Below are 18,873 nucleotides of genomic sequence, written 5' to 3'. Positions count from 1 at the left end.
TTTTTCAACACAAATTGTGACATTATTCATCTCTAAATGGAGTTTGTTTGTGACACAATTGCTGCGGCTGACCATTACTACTGAAAGCATTATTTACGCTGCCTATTCTCCTATTCTGTTTCAGGGCACATCATGTGAATTTACTTGACTTGATCTATATTATAACTAAACCTTTCTCTCATCTCATTTATGCTTGTAGCTCACTGAATGATTTGAGTCTGACTCCTGCCTACTGTTGTTCAGTGCACTGTCCACTTGGTTATTCAGAAGTTAATATTAAATGGGTTTTTTGCCCGAATTGCAATGTGTGACTACACACGCTTGGGTTCCTGTGTTATACCTGCCAATTGGAAAGAATACTGAATGAATGGTTCAGTGGGTATTTGGAGGGGAGACAGAGATTCCTTGTTTTATCATCAGATTGTTCATATGAACTAAAAAATTATAAAGCTTTATGCATGAATGATGATAACTTGGAGCAATATGCTCCACGCTGTTTTTTTGTTGGACACAAATTTATATTAAACTGCTCCATGCATAAAAATGAAGTCTGATTTTGGCAAAAGTGATTGCAAAGCCTCTCATGTGGAAGGTCCCTTTTATTGCAGGAATTGTTCCCTCAACACAGATGGGTGCTGACTGATCTAATCTCCAATAGATCAGGCTTCTCATCCATGATGAATGTGATTAACTGGGTCTAAGAGGAGTGAACCGGTTCATCAGTATAACACTGATAATGCTGTGCTTCCATATATATAGACAGACCTCGCAATCAATGACTGATATTCTCCGTACTGAACGTACAAAATGTACCCCAAGACTGGGGTCGAACTAAGATTTGTATAACTAGAGATGCATCATCACAGCCTGGCTGATTGGCACCAAGCTGGGAGAATCAAGAATTTTAGGGTCTTAAATATAAATTTTCAGATTCTCAAAATAAAATGCATTCTCACTAAGTTAATCAGATTTCCAGAAATCACTGGTAGACAGGAGATGTCTGCTCTGTGTGGCAACAGTTGTTGAGCAGATTGTTTGGTTCATTTTTCCAGACTCCTTTCAGCAAATCAAACACAAAAAACAATTATTACTCCACACCATACGGCATTCAAATTAGAGCCAAAATTTCCATAATATAACTTTATCTAAAATAATTTGTATGCTGTTTTCATTCTACATGAGTCAGAAGAACGGCAGTTTTGTAAGGCATCTGTACAGTGCCAAGTTTATGGCTCTTGTTAAAGATGTGTCTTCATAGTGTGACGATAACAAATCCAACTACCAACCAACTGGAATACATATTTCATAACAGGAAAAAATATTCAGGCGATGTCAAACACTTGATTCAAAAGTTAAGAGTTTAAAATTTAAAGTGTTCACAATCCCCCTGCTGCCAGGGCATCTTGTCATCTCGTTCAGTATCGAGAAGTTGCAAGGAAACTTTTAGTCCTCAAGTCCAATAAACACAAATTCATGTGAATGGCCTCTCCATCCTTCTGCCTCCTCTTTCCAAAAAAGCAGAGTAAAGAAAATACTGACTGATGTTTCACTGCTTGACCTCCAGAGCTGCCAGATTAAATTCACTTTGAGTTGAGATAAAGTAAAGGTGGTAAAGAAAAAGCTTTGCTGACAGTTGTGACGTGGAGTTTCACAACAATTGACCTTTCTGTTCCACAAGTGGCTGATAGTGGTGATGTAATGGTGGAAAGAGCAGTGAGGACAGAGTATAGATGAAATGCAATCCAGCGCGTCATGCTTTAAAATCCGATGCATAGTAGCAATATATAATAAAATATTTGTTTTATAGTCTAAGTTGATATTTGGAGTCAGGTAGATGGCATAAACAATGTGGAGCAAAGAGATACATTTGCCAAACTCTCAGCTACCTGCTGTTAAAGTGAAACCCACTGTTGAGCACGTTAGGAAATTTTATGCAAATGCTCATGATTCACATTAACTATTCATGATTTCCTGATTGAATTACAATAAATACATGATATCACACAAAATGAAGTCTTAGTGTCTGAATTTATTATGCAAATAAAAATCAGGAGAACCTGAGGCAGACAAAGAGAGGGAGACGATAGATGGAGTGGCAGGATTCACTGTGAAAATCATAAGATGCGCGAGTCTGTGTGACAGTACTTGGTTGTTTTTTCCTCCCAAATTCCCTTCCAGGCCTTTAATCTTAAAATACTGACAAACTGAGCAGAAAGGTAGATTTATTATCCAGGATAGCGAACAAAAACAAAAGATGACAGAAAAGAAACTGACAACTTACAGAGAGAATGTTGGTTTGTTGAAAACCCCTATAGAGTGCGAAGCACTTTGTACAACTTCATTTTGCATATACAGTATTGAGGATAGACTATTTCTTTTCGAACATTCTTATAGACACTGAAATATGGGAAATGGCAGACAGATTTTCGAGATATCATGAATTCTTTGGCTAATAAGCTGGGTGACTTGTTTGTATTCTAATGGATATGTTGGATAAATATGAAAGATGCTCTAAAGTTCAGCCTCATCTCACTGACTTGCTGCCTGTGTAACCACCCACTGGTCTGCTACACTGACACCATCACCATCCATCACTTGGACTGGCTAAATGCCCTTTCATGGCCTGAGGGACTCCAACAAGGAAGACGTTTCAAAATTTGAAGGACTGTTATTCAGACCACACACTACATTTAAACACACCCCAGTAAAAATATTTAGTTAATTTATGCCGCAGATTAACAGATGGTTTGGACCTGTAAACATTTAGTCTGCAAGTCCGTTTGTCAGTTTTCCCACTCTAGTTCATTAATGAATTTAGATTTTTCTTTCAACTTTTTAGGAAGTGTTCTGCGGGAACTGGACAACAGGGGCACAGGTGATAGAGCAGGTCGTCCAATTATTGTAGAACTGGCAGTTCAAATCCCACTACCCTAGTCATCTGTCGTGTCTTTGGGCAAGACAATTTACTCTCCTTGCCTCCAGTGAGGGCACTCGCTGCTGCGTGAATGTGTGTCATTACTGTATTCCAGTGGTGGTTGGAGAGGCCGTAAATGACGAGTAAATGAATAATGGAACCACTGTGAAGTGCTTTGAGTGTATTGAAAAAGCGCTATATAAATGTAATCCATTGTTGCTATAATTACTATATTATTATTACTATTTTAAAAGCCTTTAAAATAAACAAAGAAACATCAATGTGGCATCACACTAGTAATTGAGATAGATTCCAAAAATAAAACAAGACAAAATATCTCTTTTTGAAGGAAACATCTTCCCAAAATAAATAAACAAAAAACCTGATGCATATTTTACATTGTATTGCCTTCCCAAGCAGAGAAAGAACAAAGCCAAAGTCATGAATGTCAAGCGTCAAATGAAACCAATGCAATAAACAAATGCGATGTAATGTGGGGGAAACTGTTTATTCATCTTGTCTTTTGTGAGCCTTAGTACTTCAGCGCAAGCTCTGACTTTGTTTTCAGATGTGGTTGCTGTTGTTTTATGTAAATGAAGTTATGGAGGCATCACATAGTACACAAAATTTTGTACAAGTATAACATATTTTGGATTTTCCGCCAAAGAAATTATGATGACATGCCTCATCTTACCTCTTGTCTAACACTGACAAAGAATAGCATTAAGTTTAATAATGAAGCTACATTAAGGATCAGGCTTCTCCTCCCACAGATAAAACAGACAAGCCTCCTTTTCATTTCTATTTAGAGCTAAAACATTCATTTGTTTTTTTTCCTTTAGTGAGACAAATTTTGTTACATTAAGCAAAGAATACAGTGAAGAGAGATAGACTCATGTTCTAAGTCATGTATTTTTAGTTATAATATGGTGTATAATAATGTAACCTTAAAAAATAACAAAAGCAAGAATCACAAGAAGCTAAACACAACATGTCTTGGGCCACAGTCATCGCCAGAGCAGAGACATGTTATATAATATAAATTTTAGGTCATAATTCCAAAACCTAAAATGACTTTTTACATGTTTGCATTGGCCATCTAAAATTATATTTTAAAACAAGTAAGCTAACTCATTAATTGGGAAAACCAGCTTTTGTATATTCAAGGAGAAGCATGAAAACATGTACTGTATATTAGCTGTGAAGAAAAACACTCACAAAAACTGTCTAATTGGGCATCCCTTTTATTTTTTAATTCAAGCTAAGAGAATGTTACTGCGTATAACTATGATACACTAGTACTCCCATAACTCAAAAGAATATGTTTCATTTTTACATAAGAGTTTCTATGCAGTAATTCTACCAAACTCCATTCAGAGATATGGAACAGATGGTTTGATAACAAAAAAAAGCCAAAATGTTGAAATATTTATTTCGCTTATTACAAACAACCTACACAAGAAAAGGAATAAACACTTAACCTAGGAAAAAAATTGACAGTGGAGAAGGGGAAAGAATTGCACAGGCTAAATATGGACAAAGCAAAGACCTTAATGATGTTGCACTCCGATTAAAGTTGAAGAGCACTGGAGCTGCTCAATTACAGGAAGGCAAGAGGGGATGGTGTGGAAGTCGTCAGGTTGAGTGTGTGCAGCCAGAGGGTAATAGCTGCCTGTGATGGACACCATATGTAACCTTGAGCCTAAAACACAGTGCTTTCTCTGTGATTTAACGAGTCTGAGCACTAAACGGATCAATGCTTGTTCCATTCATATTACCTAACCTTCCAAACAGTCTACATCTTTAAAACTTCTCAACATTTCTGTAAAATCCATAGGGCTGCTGTATTACTCCCAATATTATTTAATATTGACCTGTTATCTACATTAAATATGTTTTATGGAGCCATTAAAGTCAATTTGATTAAATTATTTTAAAAAACAACAACGCGCGGATACAGGTGTATATAAAAATAGTCTTGTTTCCTTTACCGAAAGATGCTGTCTCTGTAACAGTACGTCCTAGTCAGAAAACAGCGATCTGTAATAGAACAGGTTTTTGTCTGAGCTATCCTTGGGACCAATTTGTCTTTTAAAGATAGTACCAGGACCCTGTGGTCCAAGCAGCACAAACCCAGGGTTTACTGACCTAACTGTTCAACGCAGAGCTGCATATTACAGAGGAATTTGACTTTCATGAGGTGAAACAAGGCCAGGCAGTTTTCCTCAGATGTCCGCTTATTCAGAACAATTGGCTTGGATATTAGCTTATTTTTCATGGCAATGAAATAAATATCAGACGAGAAGATCTTTACTCAAGCTGGGGATAACAAATTTGATCAAAAAAGCAACTTGTGAAGGGTAGGAAGGCATGAGGTAGAGAAAGTATATGTATGAATTTGAAAGATCCATATATTGTGTCTAGACATCAGAAAGCAATTAAAATAATTGAGGGATTGCGGTAAAGAAAATCTTTGTCTTATGTTGAGATGTAAGTTTTGCTTTTCATGCATGTACTCTACATCCACACAAATAACAGAACAAAAAGTTTTTGTAAAAGTGATTGTGACAGGCTTCAAAGCCTTTTGGTAATGTCTTGACAGGCTGATTCCTCACACAGCCGCAGGCTTTATCCGTGCACAGAGTACAGTACATCTTTCAACAATAACGACTAGCTAGAAAAACTAAACTAAAACTTCTTCCCTCCCTCTTGTGACATATGGTGACAGTGTTCTGATCAATGGCATACACCACTGACATACAAACATATATAAATCTGTTATGTTACATTGCTGCTATTTTGTGATATTTGGCTTAGAGAATAGATGATGTGGGTCTTGATTTGTGAAAGAATTGCAAACATTCAAATCCTTCAGCAACGAAGCATAGAAGCATTTCTTTATTTTACCTTGAAGATGACATACAAGACTTGTTTGAATAAAGTCCCCAGGCAGACACTTTTTCTGCAGCATGAAAGCAAAAATGGGAATCAACCCTAGCTCCCCCTCCCCACCCACACTCACACCCCACACACACATGCACAATCTCATTTCTCACTCTGGATAATTGCAGGGTGGAGGTGAGATAAATATAAACAACTGCTTGTGGAGCGCACCTTGAGTCAGATTACACAAAGTGACTTGCCCTGAAACAAGGTCACGTATTAATGCAGGTCATCATGATAATGGACAGTCAGAAAAAAAGAAAAATTAAAAATGAACAGCACATAGGGCACAATAATGTGTCAAATTTGTAATTTAGGCTGGATTATTCTGCCAAAGAGTACTGAATGTTTTTATGCTGGTAACACGGTTGGTTTAAGATTGTTGCAGACAGCTGAATATTGGTCAGAGGTAGTTTGCAGAAAATTGGTAAAGCATGATATTTGAGGTGCTGTCTCTGCTCTGATCTACTTTGTTGCATTTCTTTTGCTTATACTGAGGACCGATTATTTCTTTGCACACTTTCTTGCAGATATTGAAATATGGGAAATGGCAGACAGATTTTGGAGACAGTAGGTGTCTAATAGCAACTGATTTTTCAATACGTTTGACTATTTTTTGACCAAAATCTGCATTTCAAATCCAATCCACTTCTTTCAACTAAGTCTCATCATGTGGATGGCACGCCTGGAAGCAACTGGTTTACAGTATTTTCTGCATTATAAGGCGCACCTAAAAGCCTTTAATTTTCTCAAAAACCAACAGTGCACTTTATTATCCAGTGCACCTTATATGTGAAAACCGTTTTAAAATAGGCCATTCATTGAAGGTGTGCCTTATAATCAGATACTCCTTATAATCAGTGCTCCTTATACAGTATATGAAAAAAAGTTTTAAAATAGGCCATTCGTGTAAGGTGTGCCTTATAGTCCAGCGCGCCTTATAGTGCGGAAACTACTACACTCCCTCCTCCCTCCATCATTCCTATCAGCTTTTCCCTTCAGGGGTCGCCACAGCGCCCTGATGCTGTTGAACTCATTTTCACTCAAAATGATGCAGTCTAATGATGAAATACGGGAACTGGCAGATAGATTTTGGAGACAGTAGTTCTTCATTGCTGAAGAACTTTTCACCAAGATCCTAATACGTAAAGTAGTATCATTCCCTTGTGATTGTGATTCTTTTGCAAAAAACTCAGATAGAATGAAAGTATTATAAAAAAAAATTATGACTTACTGGGGTTGGGGGGAAACAGGGTGCAACTCTTGCAGTGGATGATCTCCTTAACAAGTGGCACATCCTGAGAAAGGGGTGCCGGCACCATACCAATGCTGGTCATCATAGGATTCAGAGGAGTAATTCCAGGAATCAACCCAAGGTTTGGATCAAAGTCTGGAGAGAGTAAAATAAAACAACGAATGAGATCACACAGCAGAGTCTTTCTGTGATAGAAGCAACACCTACGTACCTGACACCTAAACACGGATTTGTTCTGATAACCTTTAGTCAGGTCTCACTTAAACCCATAATTTCAAGCTGTGTGCTTATTCCCTAAGTGAATCTTCCATCAACACCAGTGATACCCACCAGCCTACACACATTGGAATACAAAGCCTTTCATGAATAAATCATCTCACAAACAACATGCATATTTTAAGAAGTTTGTACTGAGCCACTCTCTCTGTCACTCCTGCTGTTGATTGATGGTTTCATACATTGTACTCAGTTGGGTCTAAAACCTCATTCAAAGAGGTTGTATTTACATTATAGATTTACACAACAGTACTGGCAACGTACGCAAGTGCTCTTCTGAGCACACGCTTCCCAGTATGGGGCTTTTTGAAATGGAAATGATGTCGCCATGCAGTACGTGTCACATTACCTTCAGTGGATTTTGAGATGACAAGTATGCAGCAGTGTTTATGCACCTGTCTATGTGCATGCATGAGCACCGTTGCATAAAGCAAATGGTTCACTGGAGATTATATGCACAATACAATTTACTAAACATGTAACAGAATCAATAATTTACAGGCTACGCGACAAAATGACATGTACAATCTGACTGCAACTACAAAACTGTCATTATGAAGCTGCACTGTTCAGACATATCTACTGTCCCTGAATGGTAATTATGTTATTATAAAGCAAATATTTTGCAGTGGTGTTGACCTGGATTGCATCATATCAAGGTGTTTCTCATGCAAATTTCCTAACATAAGGTTTACAAGTACTGAGACATAGCAATATTAAAATCTAATGCAACACTATCACATACCTCAGTAATAAACCTTCAGCTGAATAAACACAACTAGGAAAGTTTATTTTATGGTCTTCATAAAGGGTGCAGTTGTTTCAGAGGTTAAATGTCAGAAAATATGTATTTAATGTTTCTTTTACAGTTCTAACCTGATCTTCTACCAAAATGGCCTTGCTGGAATATTATCTGTACACTTTTATTTTATTACAACTATACATCGTTTTTATAGACATCTCCCTGCTAACCTGGGTAGTCATTAAACTGCCTCTAGTCAGTGTTGAGTTCTGCAATAATGCAAGAGTCTGTGCATTAAAATCATTTCAACATTATCTTTGATTGAACTTTTGTTTATGTATTCTCGCTTCTCTTATTTGTTATCACCACACATGATGACATTTTGATATATTTAAAATCCTTTAACATTAAAAGGTCCCAGGCAATCTGACATCTTTTACTTTAACTAGGAATTTTTAGCTCTCTGCATGTCTGTCCACCTACAAGCATGGTGAGAGCAGTAGACTGGAATGTTTCTCTGAAGACAGGTGTTATTCCATAACGCCAACTTCCATGATAGCGATGCATCCCCTCCCTCTCACCATTCACCCAATAACCCCCCCCCCCCCACTTACATTTATAGACCAGATTAAACCAGTCAGGACCTGCTTTTCTAGAATGATGCAAGAAAAACAAAAGTATCCTAGCTGCAGTTGTGACCAAACAAAGTAAAATTTAAAAAATAATATCAATAGGGGCTGCAGTAGCTCAGTCCACCACTAATTGGGACGGGGAGCAGAAGATGGCCAGCTTAAGGCCCATGTGGACCAAAACCATAATAACATAACATCTACAGTGGAAAATAATTTCCCTGACGGGGGATCAATAAAGTTGATTGTACTTCTTCTACAAGGTGATGTAACATGGCATGAAATTCATTTTTCAGAATTAGGGGGATTCCCCCTTTAAATCAGATCAATACAAGTCTATTGGATCTATTCATACCTCAGATTACATTTAACTGCTTTCCTCCATCTGAAGGAAATCTTCTAACTACTGTATATAGTATGACTTGTCTACTTTCAATCTCTTCTCTTAGCACATCTGCATGACCTGCATCTGTCACCACATTCTCTGTCGTGGCTCTCTTGTCTTGTCTTGTCTGTCACCATAAAATATTTTACTCTTCCCTCTCCTGTCTCCTCTTCATAAAACTGTCCACTTAGTAACAAGTGCATTAAATCAGAATGTCATGAACGCCAAGGCCTGAAACAGGCATCAGTTCGGTGATGTTTTAATCATTGAGTTCAAGCTGTACTCCTATTCTGAGCAATTTAGCTTAAAAATCACCTTTGGAATGCTTTCACAACCTATTGTTGTTGAGAGAGAGACAGAGCACACAGTAAGTGTACTGTTCGTGCCAGAAATCAGTCGCTGTAAACCAGGCTAAACATTATTAGAGTGTTATGAATTTGTGCGAAAATTTTAGAATATAAGATTTGTACCCACTTCTTCCGCCGTTGCAAGTTGCAGGTTGCTGGTGTGATGCCAGTGCACTGCAGAGCCACATGTAGAGAGACAAACACTCATGCACATTCACACCTGCGGGCAATTTTAAATCGGCCAATTCACCTGAAGCGCATGTCTTCGTAGGTGGAAGGAAGCTGGAAAACCCGGAGAGAACACAGGAAGAAACGTGGAGAACATGCAAACTCCACACAGTGTTGGACTCGAACCGGGAACTGCTGTGCTGTTCAGCAACTGCGCAATCCACAGCACCACGTGCCTCCCCGGTTTAACATTTTACTGTTAGTTTATTTGTTCAGTCTGCAGTATTAAGTGGAAATTGATACATTTTCTCATCAGTTTTTTTCTCCAAATCTGCTGGAAAAGGAAAGCTTGATAAGTTGTATGACATTCACTAAAGGAGAATAACAAAATGTGCCCATTACAGAAGACTCAGAATAGATCCCTGGACCTGGTGAGGCTGCAATAAAGACGTTAAGACTGATAATACTAACTGAGGACAAAAATGAGGGAGAAGAACAAGAGAAAATATAAAGAAGATAAAGCATCATAAAAAAATACACACACAAAATACATTAAGGAAAATAGATGCAAACCATACATCTACCGATGACCTCACCATCAGTTTCTAATCAGGTTTTAGAGTGAGAGGGAACAGGTGATAAGAAAGACCCTAGTTGCCAATCGATTGATTGCTGCACATTAAAGTGAAAGAAAAGAAGACTGATAGCACGAGTGAAGATAAAAAAGGTGAATGTGAGATGGAAGGATGGTGCGGCAACCAAGCTGAATGCCAAAGATGGAAAAACAATTAAACCATTGTAGAGAATGCATCAAGAGTGATTTCAGTGTTGTGGCAGGTTGCATTAAAGCGAAAAACATGAAAAAAAGAAAAACTATTTCTGAAAACCACATTATATTCTGACAAGTGAATAATCTCCTGTTCCAGACGTACATTCACATATTATCTAAATTGAAAGCAAACTAGATTTCATCTTAAATAAAGGGGATTATCTGGTTACATCAGGGCATGACGGGCTCAGTTTGTTCTCTCCGGGATAGATGCTGTCTGATGTGAATGGGTGCTAGTGTATTTATTCTCATCCATTAAACGTATGATACCTGAAGCAAGCAGCCAGGAGATCCGTATGTAATAAAGGAGATTTATTGTTATTATTTATTTATGGCAATTTCCAGCTCGATTTCATGCTCATCCCTTCTCTCAACTTGTGTTTAAACTGTATACCTCAAGGACGTTTCGCATCGAATGGTGTTATTTACTGTCACCCAGTTCATTACAATGTAGACAGTTTGTAGACACAGCAGGAACATTTAGAAAAATCCAATGTCTGTGCAGTCTTCCACAGGGCTTGCAGCATTGTTCTACGTTTAAATACACAAAGACAGGAAACATTTTGCAAAAATGTGTCCTATTATAATTCTGAAGTCACAGCCCACAATTGTGTTGAGGTTGCACTGACAATGAGCTTTTGACTACCACACGATTTTGAAATCATCCCGCTTCAAAGCGGTGATGTATTTGTCAGTGTTAGTCCGTCTGTCCATTTGTCCTTTCCTTAGTCCACTAAATACTTTCAGAACAGTTGCAGAAAGAAAGAAACAAAAGCACATTACTCTGGCGGCAAAGGGGCTGAACTGAGATGATGACCTTGACTTTGAGAAAACTAGGTTGAGGTCAAATTTCAACTTTTGTAACTTTAGGAACCGGATAAGATAGAAAGGATAGATAGGGAGAAGGCCACTGTGAGTATGACCATAGATCACAGCTAGTGCTTTGATTTATAACAGTAGGTCATAGCACTAGCTTTGATCTTTGACCTACACAAGTAGGTCAGGGTTATTTTTTTTAATTCAGGGGTGTCAAGGGATGTTGCAGTCTGTGACTGCCTTGTTGCTGATTATGATCGGGTAGAACAAGGTTGCTGCTATTGGGTACTGGGCCATACTTTTGTAAATATAGGTGCTCAGGACACCTACACCTCAGCTGTTAAGATAACAATACAAAAATGAAATAGATTCACTATTACAAGAGTACAAAAATACTGTCCTCCACATCTATTTTACACAAAATACAGCGACAACTCACAAAAAATCACGAGTTACCCCTAGAATTCATGGTTCCATGCATGACAAATATTTTGTATTAATTTGGATTTTAATTGGGAAAACTAAGCTTCTGGGCAGGAAATTTGTCCATGAACTGTCTGAAATTAAAAGTGGTAGACTAATTATGATTTTCAGCTTCAATGATATTAAAAACTTGAATTAGAATTAAGAGCTGAAGTAGCTCAGATAGTGAAGAGTAACCCTAAGAGTAAAAGATGTTATTCTTATCCCTTCCAAAAATCTGGCAAATATACTGAATATAGGAATGATAATATAGAGGTCAGCATTGTATGACGATTTTTACTTACTCATTTTATGCTTTCAGTAGACCAAAAAATACACCACTAATAAAAATATCAGTTGATCAACAAAAGAATCAATCACATTTCTTCTGCCATTTTATACAGACAAAATAAATCACTAATCAAAAATAGTGAGTGACTGAAATTGATAATATTATTGTTTGTGTGCCTATGTACTGATCATCATGTATTGGTAATTGGAATGATAATGGGTTATTGAACGACACAGTGATGGCAGCACACACAGCATTAATTTATAAGCCCATTGCTGATGTGTAACTTATTGAACCAGTATACCTGATAAACGGTCATTTGGAGTCTGGGTTTGGATTACATAATGAGATGATTGACTACGAATGAGACAGTTGTCAATTATCGTAATGGAGAAAGATTATTCTAGTGGTCCAGAACTGGGATGAAATGATTGAGCCATTACTTACCTGCCATTACTTAATTACATATATAGACAATTAATCAGAAAGAATTCATCACTATTGTTTCATCAATTAAGTCAGAAATTAAGCAAATTCAAAAGTGAACATTTTGTTTTTTTCTTAATCATCAATAATAGTAAAATAAATATCTTCGGGTACAATTTAATCTTGTCACTTTGGTCCCTGGTAAACCGTGATGAGCAGTGTTTACGATTTGATTGGATGAAACCTTTCTATATAACCCAATTGTGCAAATAATGAAACGAAAGATAAACATACACACAATGTATTCAATAATTGGGAAAATGTCACATTATCTATTTACAATAAGACATTTTGTTTTGTCAAAAAAGGTAAAATATGTTGTTGAAAAATTCTCAGTTTTGTTTCTGCTTTTTATTGCATCTTATACTGTACAATATACTACCAGCCAATGACTCTTTAGACAAGACAAGGTTTTCTTTGATCCTATGGCAACCAAGGATTTCAAGGGCCAAAGGTTGTGTTGAAGGACAACAACTGAACCCTTGGGACGGGATTCAGTTGTTGTCCTTCAAGGTAACACATCTTTCTAGTGCTTGGCAAAGAGTCCATATCACAGACATCTCTTCACTAAAACCGTGTCCTTGTAAATTAGTCCATTGACATTCACTAATTACCCCAAAGCTGGCCATTGTTATTAATGTAAACATATCCTCTGTTCTACCATCTTTTTTTTCTCTCCATTACATCACATTGATGTGAAACAATCTTTTTCCTGCAGATTTGTTCAAGGTAATTACATTTGCAGCTGCCCATCAAGTAGGACGTACAGGAGAAAGGCATATACAAGGCTGACATTTGATTGTGTGAAGCTCCTGGCTATTAATGTCATCCTCCTCTTCCACTGCGGTCTTTCTGCGCTCTGATTTCTAGGGTAAACGTCCCTTCTGGCAGTTAGTGGTGGGTGGGGGGAGTGGGACATAGGCGGTTGCCATGAGGCATGCAGTATTATATTCTCTAATGAGGCGAACTAGCCACACCACCTGAAACCCTTCCAGTAGCTGAAATCTGCCTCTTCCTATCCATGCCAAAAGTCAGCCTTTTCACATTTTCATGAGAACATGTCCGACTTCATTTCTCCTCCCAAAACCTTCCTCCCACCTGCAACCTGCATGACAGAAAAAAAACCCCCCCCAACAACCGCTACCCCATTCATCAAACGTATTCCATTACAATCAGATTAAGAATCTGCTTATTTTATTTTCCAAAATAAATCTTCTTTATCTGGAACCTCAAGTCAAGTCATAACAAAATTAAGTTTTAACAATATCTAGCATAAAATCTAATACAGCTATTAGGAATAGGAAGCGCGGTTGGAACTTCTACATTTCTGTAGCACTGTAACTAATGCTCTTTTTTTTCCTAACCCAGACACACCGTGTAAAGCCTATCTGCTCTGTCCACCCACATACAGCCAAAAATCTCTGGCATCACACCAGTGCAGCTCCTGAGCAATTCAGCAGAAAGTGACACGGCATCCAGTCCAAGGATTGGAAAGCGCTCACGGCAAAGGAATGGCTGTCAGCTAATGTATTTTCTGATGTTAATCCAGGTGAGATAATTTTTGAAAATGTGAAGACCCTTATTCATAACTTGAGGGTTTTGTCCTATCTAAATTCATATGAGGAATGGAGCTTGGATGGCTGGTTACAAGGCATGATATTAATTTACATATATTCCATTGCAGGTTTAAGTTTTCTCCGTCTGTGTGTGGATTTGCGTATCTGGTGGAGGGGTTTCTGGCAACAGCGAGGAGGAGATGAGGACAAGTGGGATGCAGCAAACAAAAGAGTGGTTGTTTATTCAGGGAGCAGTTGTCTTTCCCTGGAGTCTGCTTATCTATCCTCCAGGGTGCGTTTGTGAGTAGGAAACTTTATGAATATATGTTAAAGAAATACATGTATTTTGGTGGACCATGTGAGCATGGCCACTCATCATTTTTTAGCTTAGTACATTTTCCTTTCTTGTCTGAAAAACATTTTTGCTGTAAATAAGATTCAAACACGAATCATTTCTATGAAAATATAAATTGAAATGAAAAATGGTATGCACAAACTGGGTTCAAATACTGTTTGGTGAGGCAGAGTTAACTTAGCTTTCAAGGTAAGATTAACAGAAAGGTTAGAACTTTCGTAACAGAAAAAAGCAGCATCAAATCTCCTTGATGAGAAGCACTTTTGCAAAAATGGCATGAGCTGTTGTGTGGTTCCCATTAAGGGGTTATGGTGTGATTTATTTGATTTGATTCATGATTATTAGAGATACAACACAATTTACTGACCTGTATGTGAAGTGTTGGATATTTTAACCACTTTTCAAAACATATTTGAATAAAATCATCCAAATTAAAAAAAAACATTCACAACTTGTATTCACATGCACTCTTATAGCCAGTCTACAAAAAAATGTTTTGAAGTTACAGCGAATAAAAAGCTGACATCATGTCAGACTGACAGGGTCAGAAGTAAAAATATTTGCGAACATCTGTTGGAGTTTTTCCTATCAACACAGAGGATGTGGTTAAATAAGGACAGTAACACAAAGTCTAGAGCTGGGGAAAGGCAAGAGACCCGCCTATTGATTTCCTCTATTTTTGTGTGGATGTCTTAATAAACTTTATTATATCTTCAAGCAGAATTTTACATAAAATTAAGATAGTCTGAGTATATACATATTGCAATTTAATTTGATATTTTTTCAGGGCACTGCATAACATAAAGGGCGTAACGTAATCACCCATCTTAGGGGGCCTGTAATTTGAAAGAAATATAGTGGAGAAACTGTATAGCTTCCCATCTGCTTCCACTTATGGTCTGGACATGCTAGAGAGAATACTGATGAATTTAGGGAAAATAAACGGTGAACACTCCTGGAAAAGGATATACTCTCTCCGTCGACTATCTGTCAAATATCAAAGATGTTAAAACCAGATGTTGACTCCTGCTGTTAATGTTGTAGTTTCTGCTTCAGTCTCACAGTCTACATGATTACTGGGATTTTACTCACCATGCAGGCTGCCTGCAAACTGCAAGACATGACTGAGGCCATGTGTTCTGCTCATGACGTACAGTATATCCACATTATGAGCATCTGTAGAGCCATTCTTTTTATCCCTGTGGATGGGTTTCCCTAATACATGATGTTGCTATTGGTGATTTTAAATAAATAATATCTAGATTCACTTGAAAGAAGTCTTAATGTTTAACTGTTTGTCTGGAATTTCCAAAACCTTAATCACTCACTGTGACACTTTCACACTGAAAGAAAAATAAGGGAACATTTGAAGTTCTCTATAAACTCTCAAGTTTATTTGAAATCTATTTTCTAGAATTCTACTTTAAATATACAAACATAGTTTTGGAATTATTGACATTTTTGTGGAAAGAAATGTTGTTTTATGTTCCTTACTGTTTTATATAGCAGAATTTCGCAGCCCAATAAGTCTCTTGTGATGTTTTCTTTTCAGCTGTGTCATGAAATATAGCTCTCACCTATCAAAGCTGGTTCTTATTTGTTCCCAGGCTTTGGTTTTGCTTTCCTCCCTTGACCTGTTTGGAGGAGGTGGGCTGTCTCTACCTTTCTCCTTACTTGGAGTCACAGTGACCCCATTAAAGGGTCACTCTGATACTGAAATGGCTTAGGAGGGATTTTTGGCTTCACTACCTCCAAAGAAAGTGAAGGAAGAAAACAATCTACTCTATTGCAACTCAAAAAAATATACATTTGCCTCATTACATTGAATCCATACAAAAGACAAGGTCATAGCCATCAATATCCCCAACCACATGATGCTTGGTTCTAGTACGCATTCTTTTTGGAAAAAAAAAAAATGAGAGAGAAAAAAAAGAGAAAACAGGCAACATTTCAAAAATATTTTTCAGCAGAACTATTTGAACTTTATCCACAACAAAATCACATTCTATTCTTCCATCTCTGACAGTCTTTAGAGAAAACCTGTTCACATAAACAACACTATGTGCCAAATAAAAAAAACTGAATCAGGAATCAGACGGACGGACGTACAATGTATGTCATTTATTCAGAACAGACAGAAATACTGGCAATGTTAACCTATGACACTTGGGCCTGGAATAACAATACTCTATGCACTGCTAGAATTTACACTATAAAAACTTTAATGTATCCAAGAAACAAATGTGAACACACATGGGCATTACTTAGTCCATCTATAGAATTATAAGGGTCATCATTGGAGCCATCCTACCAGGTTTTGCCCACAATAGTCTGTTTATCCAGCTGTCTTTCTGGATAAATCCACTTGGTTGGGGGCTAGGAGGAACTCAGTGGTGGAAATAAAAAAACAAACAAAAAAACGATCTGGGGCTCACAGTGGATCAAACAGAGGCAAAATCTAATGTTTAATGAAAGCACTCTGGCAAAGGCAGTGTATTGCAATGTATGAGCCCAAAGTAAACACATGAAAAAAATATACTTGAACACACTGAAAGAGCAAACAGGAGTGAACATGAATGGTGAGTGAATTCTCCAGTTTATTAAGAGGTAAAACGGAGTAAAAACTAAGATGGTCTTTGACAATGATGGAAAATCAATGAAAAGGACAAAGTCCTCTGGTAACAAGTGTTGCATGACAATGTTGGGCTGTGTTTACATCTTTTTAAAGTATGAAACCAGACCTTTATATCAAACATATTTCATGAAAGAATTCATGAGGAAACTCAGCTGGACTACAGAATCCAAAGAAGCCAAACTCGTGTTAAGTAGATAGTTCATCCCACATAAGGCTGAATAGTTCACAAAGAAGCAGAGGAGAGTGCTGAGGTGGATCCCTTCCCTCACACACTTTCCTCTTGGGGCTCAACAAGGAAAGTTCTGTTGGCTTGGCTAAAGAGTGAAATGTTTGGGTGGAGAATAGATGCTTTGAGTAATATGAAATGTACTGCAAAACCTCTTGTGTTTGGTGAGATGATAAAATAGGAGTACATTTCTAAAACGTACATATTACAAGTAGTTTTCATACAGCAGAAAATAAAAACTAGATCGGATTTTGTTAAATTTAATATCGAAACAGGTGATTACTTTCAAATCTTTGGACTGTCACCTTCAGGTGACTTCATATGCTATTTGAGCTCGGATGACATCTCAGTAATGTTCATATGTGTGTGTTTGCGCTCAATCCAGCAAACAAACTGCACATTCTAGTGGAACGCAGATTGCAATACTAGACTCAGCTGTAATGAGACATAAATGACATGTTGGGAAGTTTAGGCAGGCAAGGAAGTGAAAAGTAGAAGAAAGGAGGGAGAAAGGGAAACACCAGCTGACCAGGAGACCCAGTAGGGGAGACACAGCTGTCACGTTACCTGAAACTCTTCCTTCTTCATCATGACCACTGATACCTGATGTATTAGCACCCTGCACATGCATGGTAAACACACTGGATATTTTTAAAATTATTATTCTGTGAGATTGGAGCTCTACCCCAAGAGCTAACACCTTATTGTGGTGAGTGAGTTTGAGTGCCCGAATGAATCCAGGAGCTATGTTGTCAGGAGGTTTATGCTCCTGCTAGGGACTCCCTTGGCAAACAGGTCCTGGGTCACGGGCCAGATTAAGAGCAGTAACAAAACACCCATGGCAAGTAAAACATCAAAGACCGTGACGTCGCCCGGTATGGCGCAACCGGGGCCCCACCCTGGAGCCAGGCCCGGGGTTGGGGCTCATATGACTGCCTGGTGGCCGGGCCTTTCCCCATGGGGCCCGGCCGGGCTCAGCCCGAAAGGACGACATGGGCCCAACCTCCGGTGGACTCACCATCCGCCGAGGAAACTGTAGGGGACGGTTGCAGTGTGGATTGGTTGGCAGTCGTCAGCATGGGGCTCGACGACCCAATCCCTAGAAAAAGAGTCTAGCTCTAGGAACAATCAATGTTACCTCGCTGGGGGGAAAGGAGCCAGAGCTTGTGAGGGAGGTTGAGAGGTACCAACTAGATATAGTCGGGCTCACCTCCACCCACAGCTTGGGCTCTGGAACCCAATCCCTTGAGAGAGGCTGGACTGTCCACTTTTCTGGTGTTGCCCAAGGTGAGAGGCGGCGGGCTGGTGTGGGCTTGCTTATAGCCCCATAACTCAATTGTCATATGTTGGAGTTTAGCCCAACATATGACAACGAGTTCAACGAGAGGGTCGTGTCCCTGCGCCTTCGGGTTGGGGACAGATGTGTCACTGTTGTTTCGGCCCAAGGGCCAAACAGCAGTATTGCTGTCGTGCCTTAAGGGTGTTTTAAATGGGAAGAACAGAGTCATCATCTGTGGTATTTGTTTCAACTTTGCTTTTCTGGCTGTGGGAAGCAGG

The 18,873-nt window shown here is 38.4% G+C and overlaps 1 protein-coding gene across 3 annotated transcripts in view; it reads right to left on the bottom strand.

Moving 5' to 3' along the window:
* The window catches only part of enox2 (ecto-NOX disulfide-thiol exchanger 2), a 151,773-nt gene that overhangs the window by 30,011 nt on the left and 102,889 nt on the right, over window positions 1–18,873 (bottom strand). For all 3 annotated transcript variants that reach the window (XM_068325394.1, XM_068325395.1, XM_068325396.1), the window contains one exon: window positions 7,092–7,247. In XM_068325394.1, coding sequence (XP_068181495.1) covers window positions 7,092–7,247 — 156 coding nt within the window. The remainder of the gene's footprint in view (window positions 1–7,091; window positions 7,248–18,873) is intronic.

Source organism: Antennarius striatus, chromosome 10 (genome assembly GCF_040054535.1).
Source record: "Antennarius striatus isolate MH-2024 chromosome 10, ASM4005453v1, whole genome shotgun sequence".
Taxonomy (NCBI): domain Eukaryota; kingdom Metazoa; phylum Chordata; class Actinopteri; order Lophiiformes; family Antennariidae; genus Antennarius; species Antennarius striatus.
Note: the sequence above shows the minus strand (reverse complement) of the source record. Positions and strands in the feature narration are given on the sequence as shown.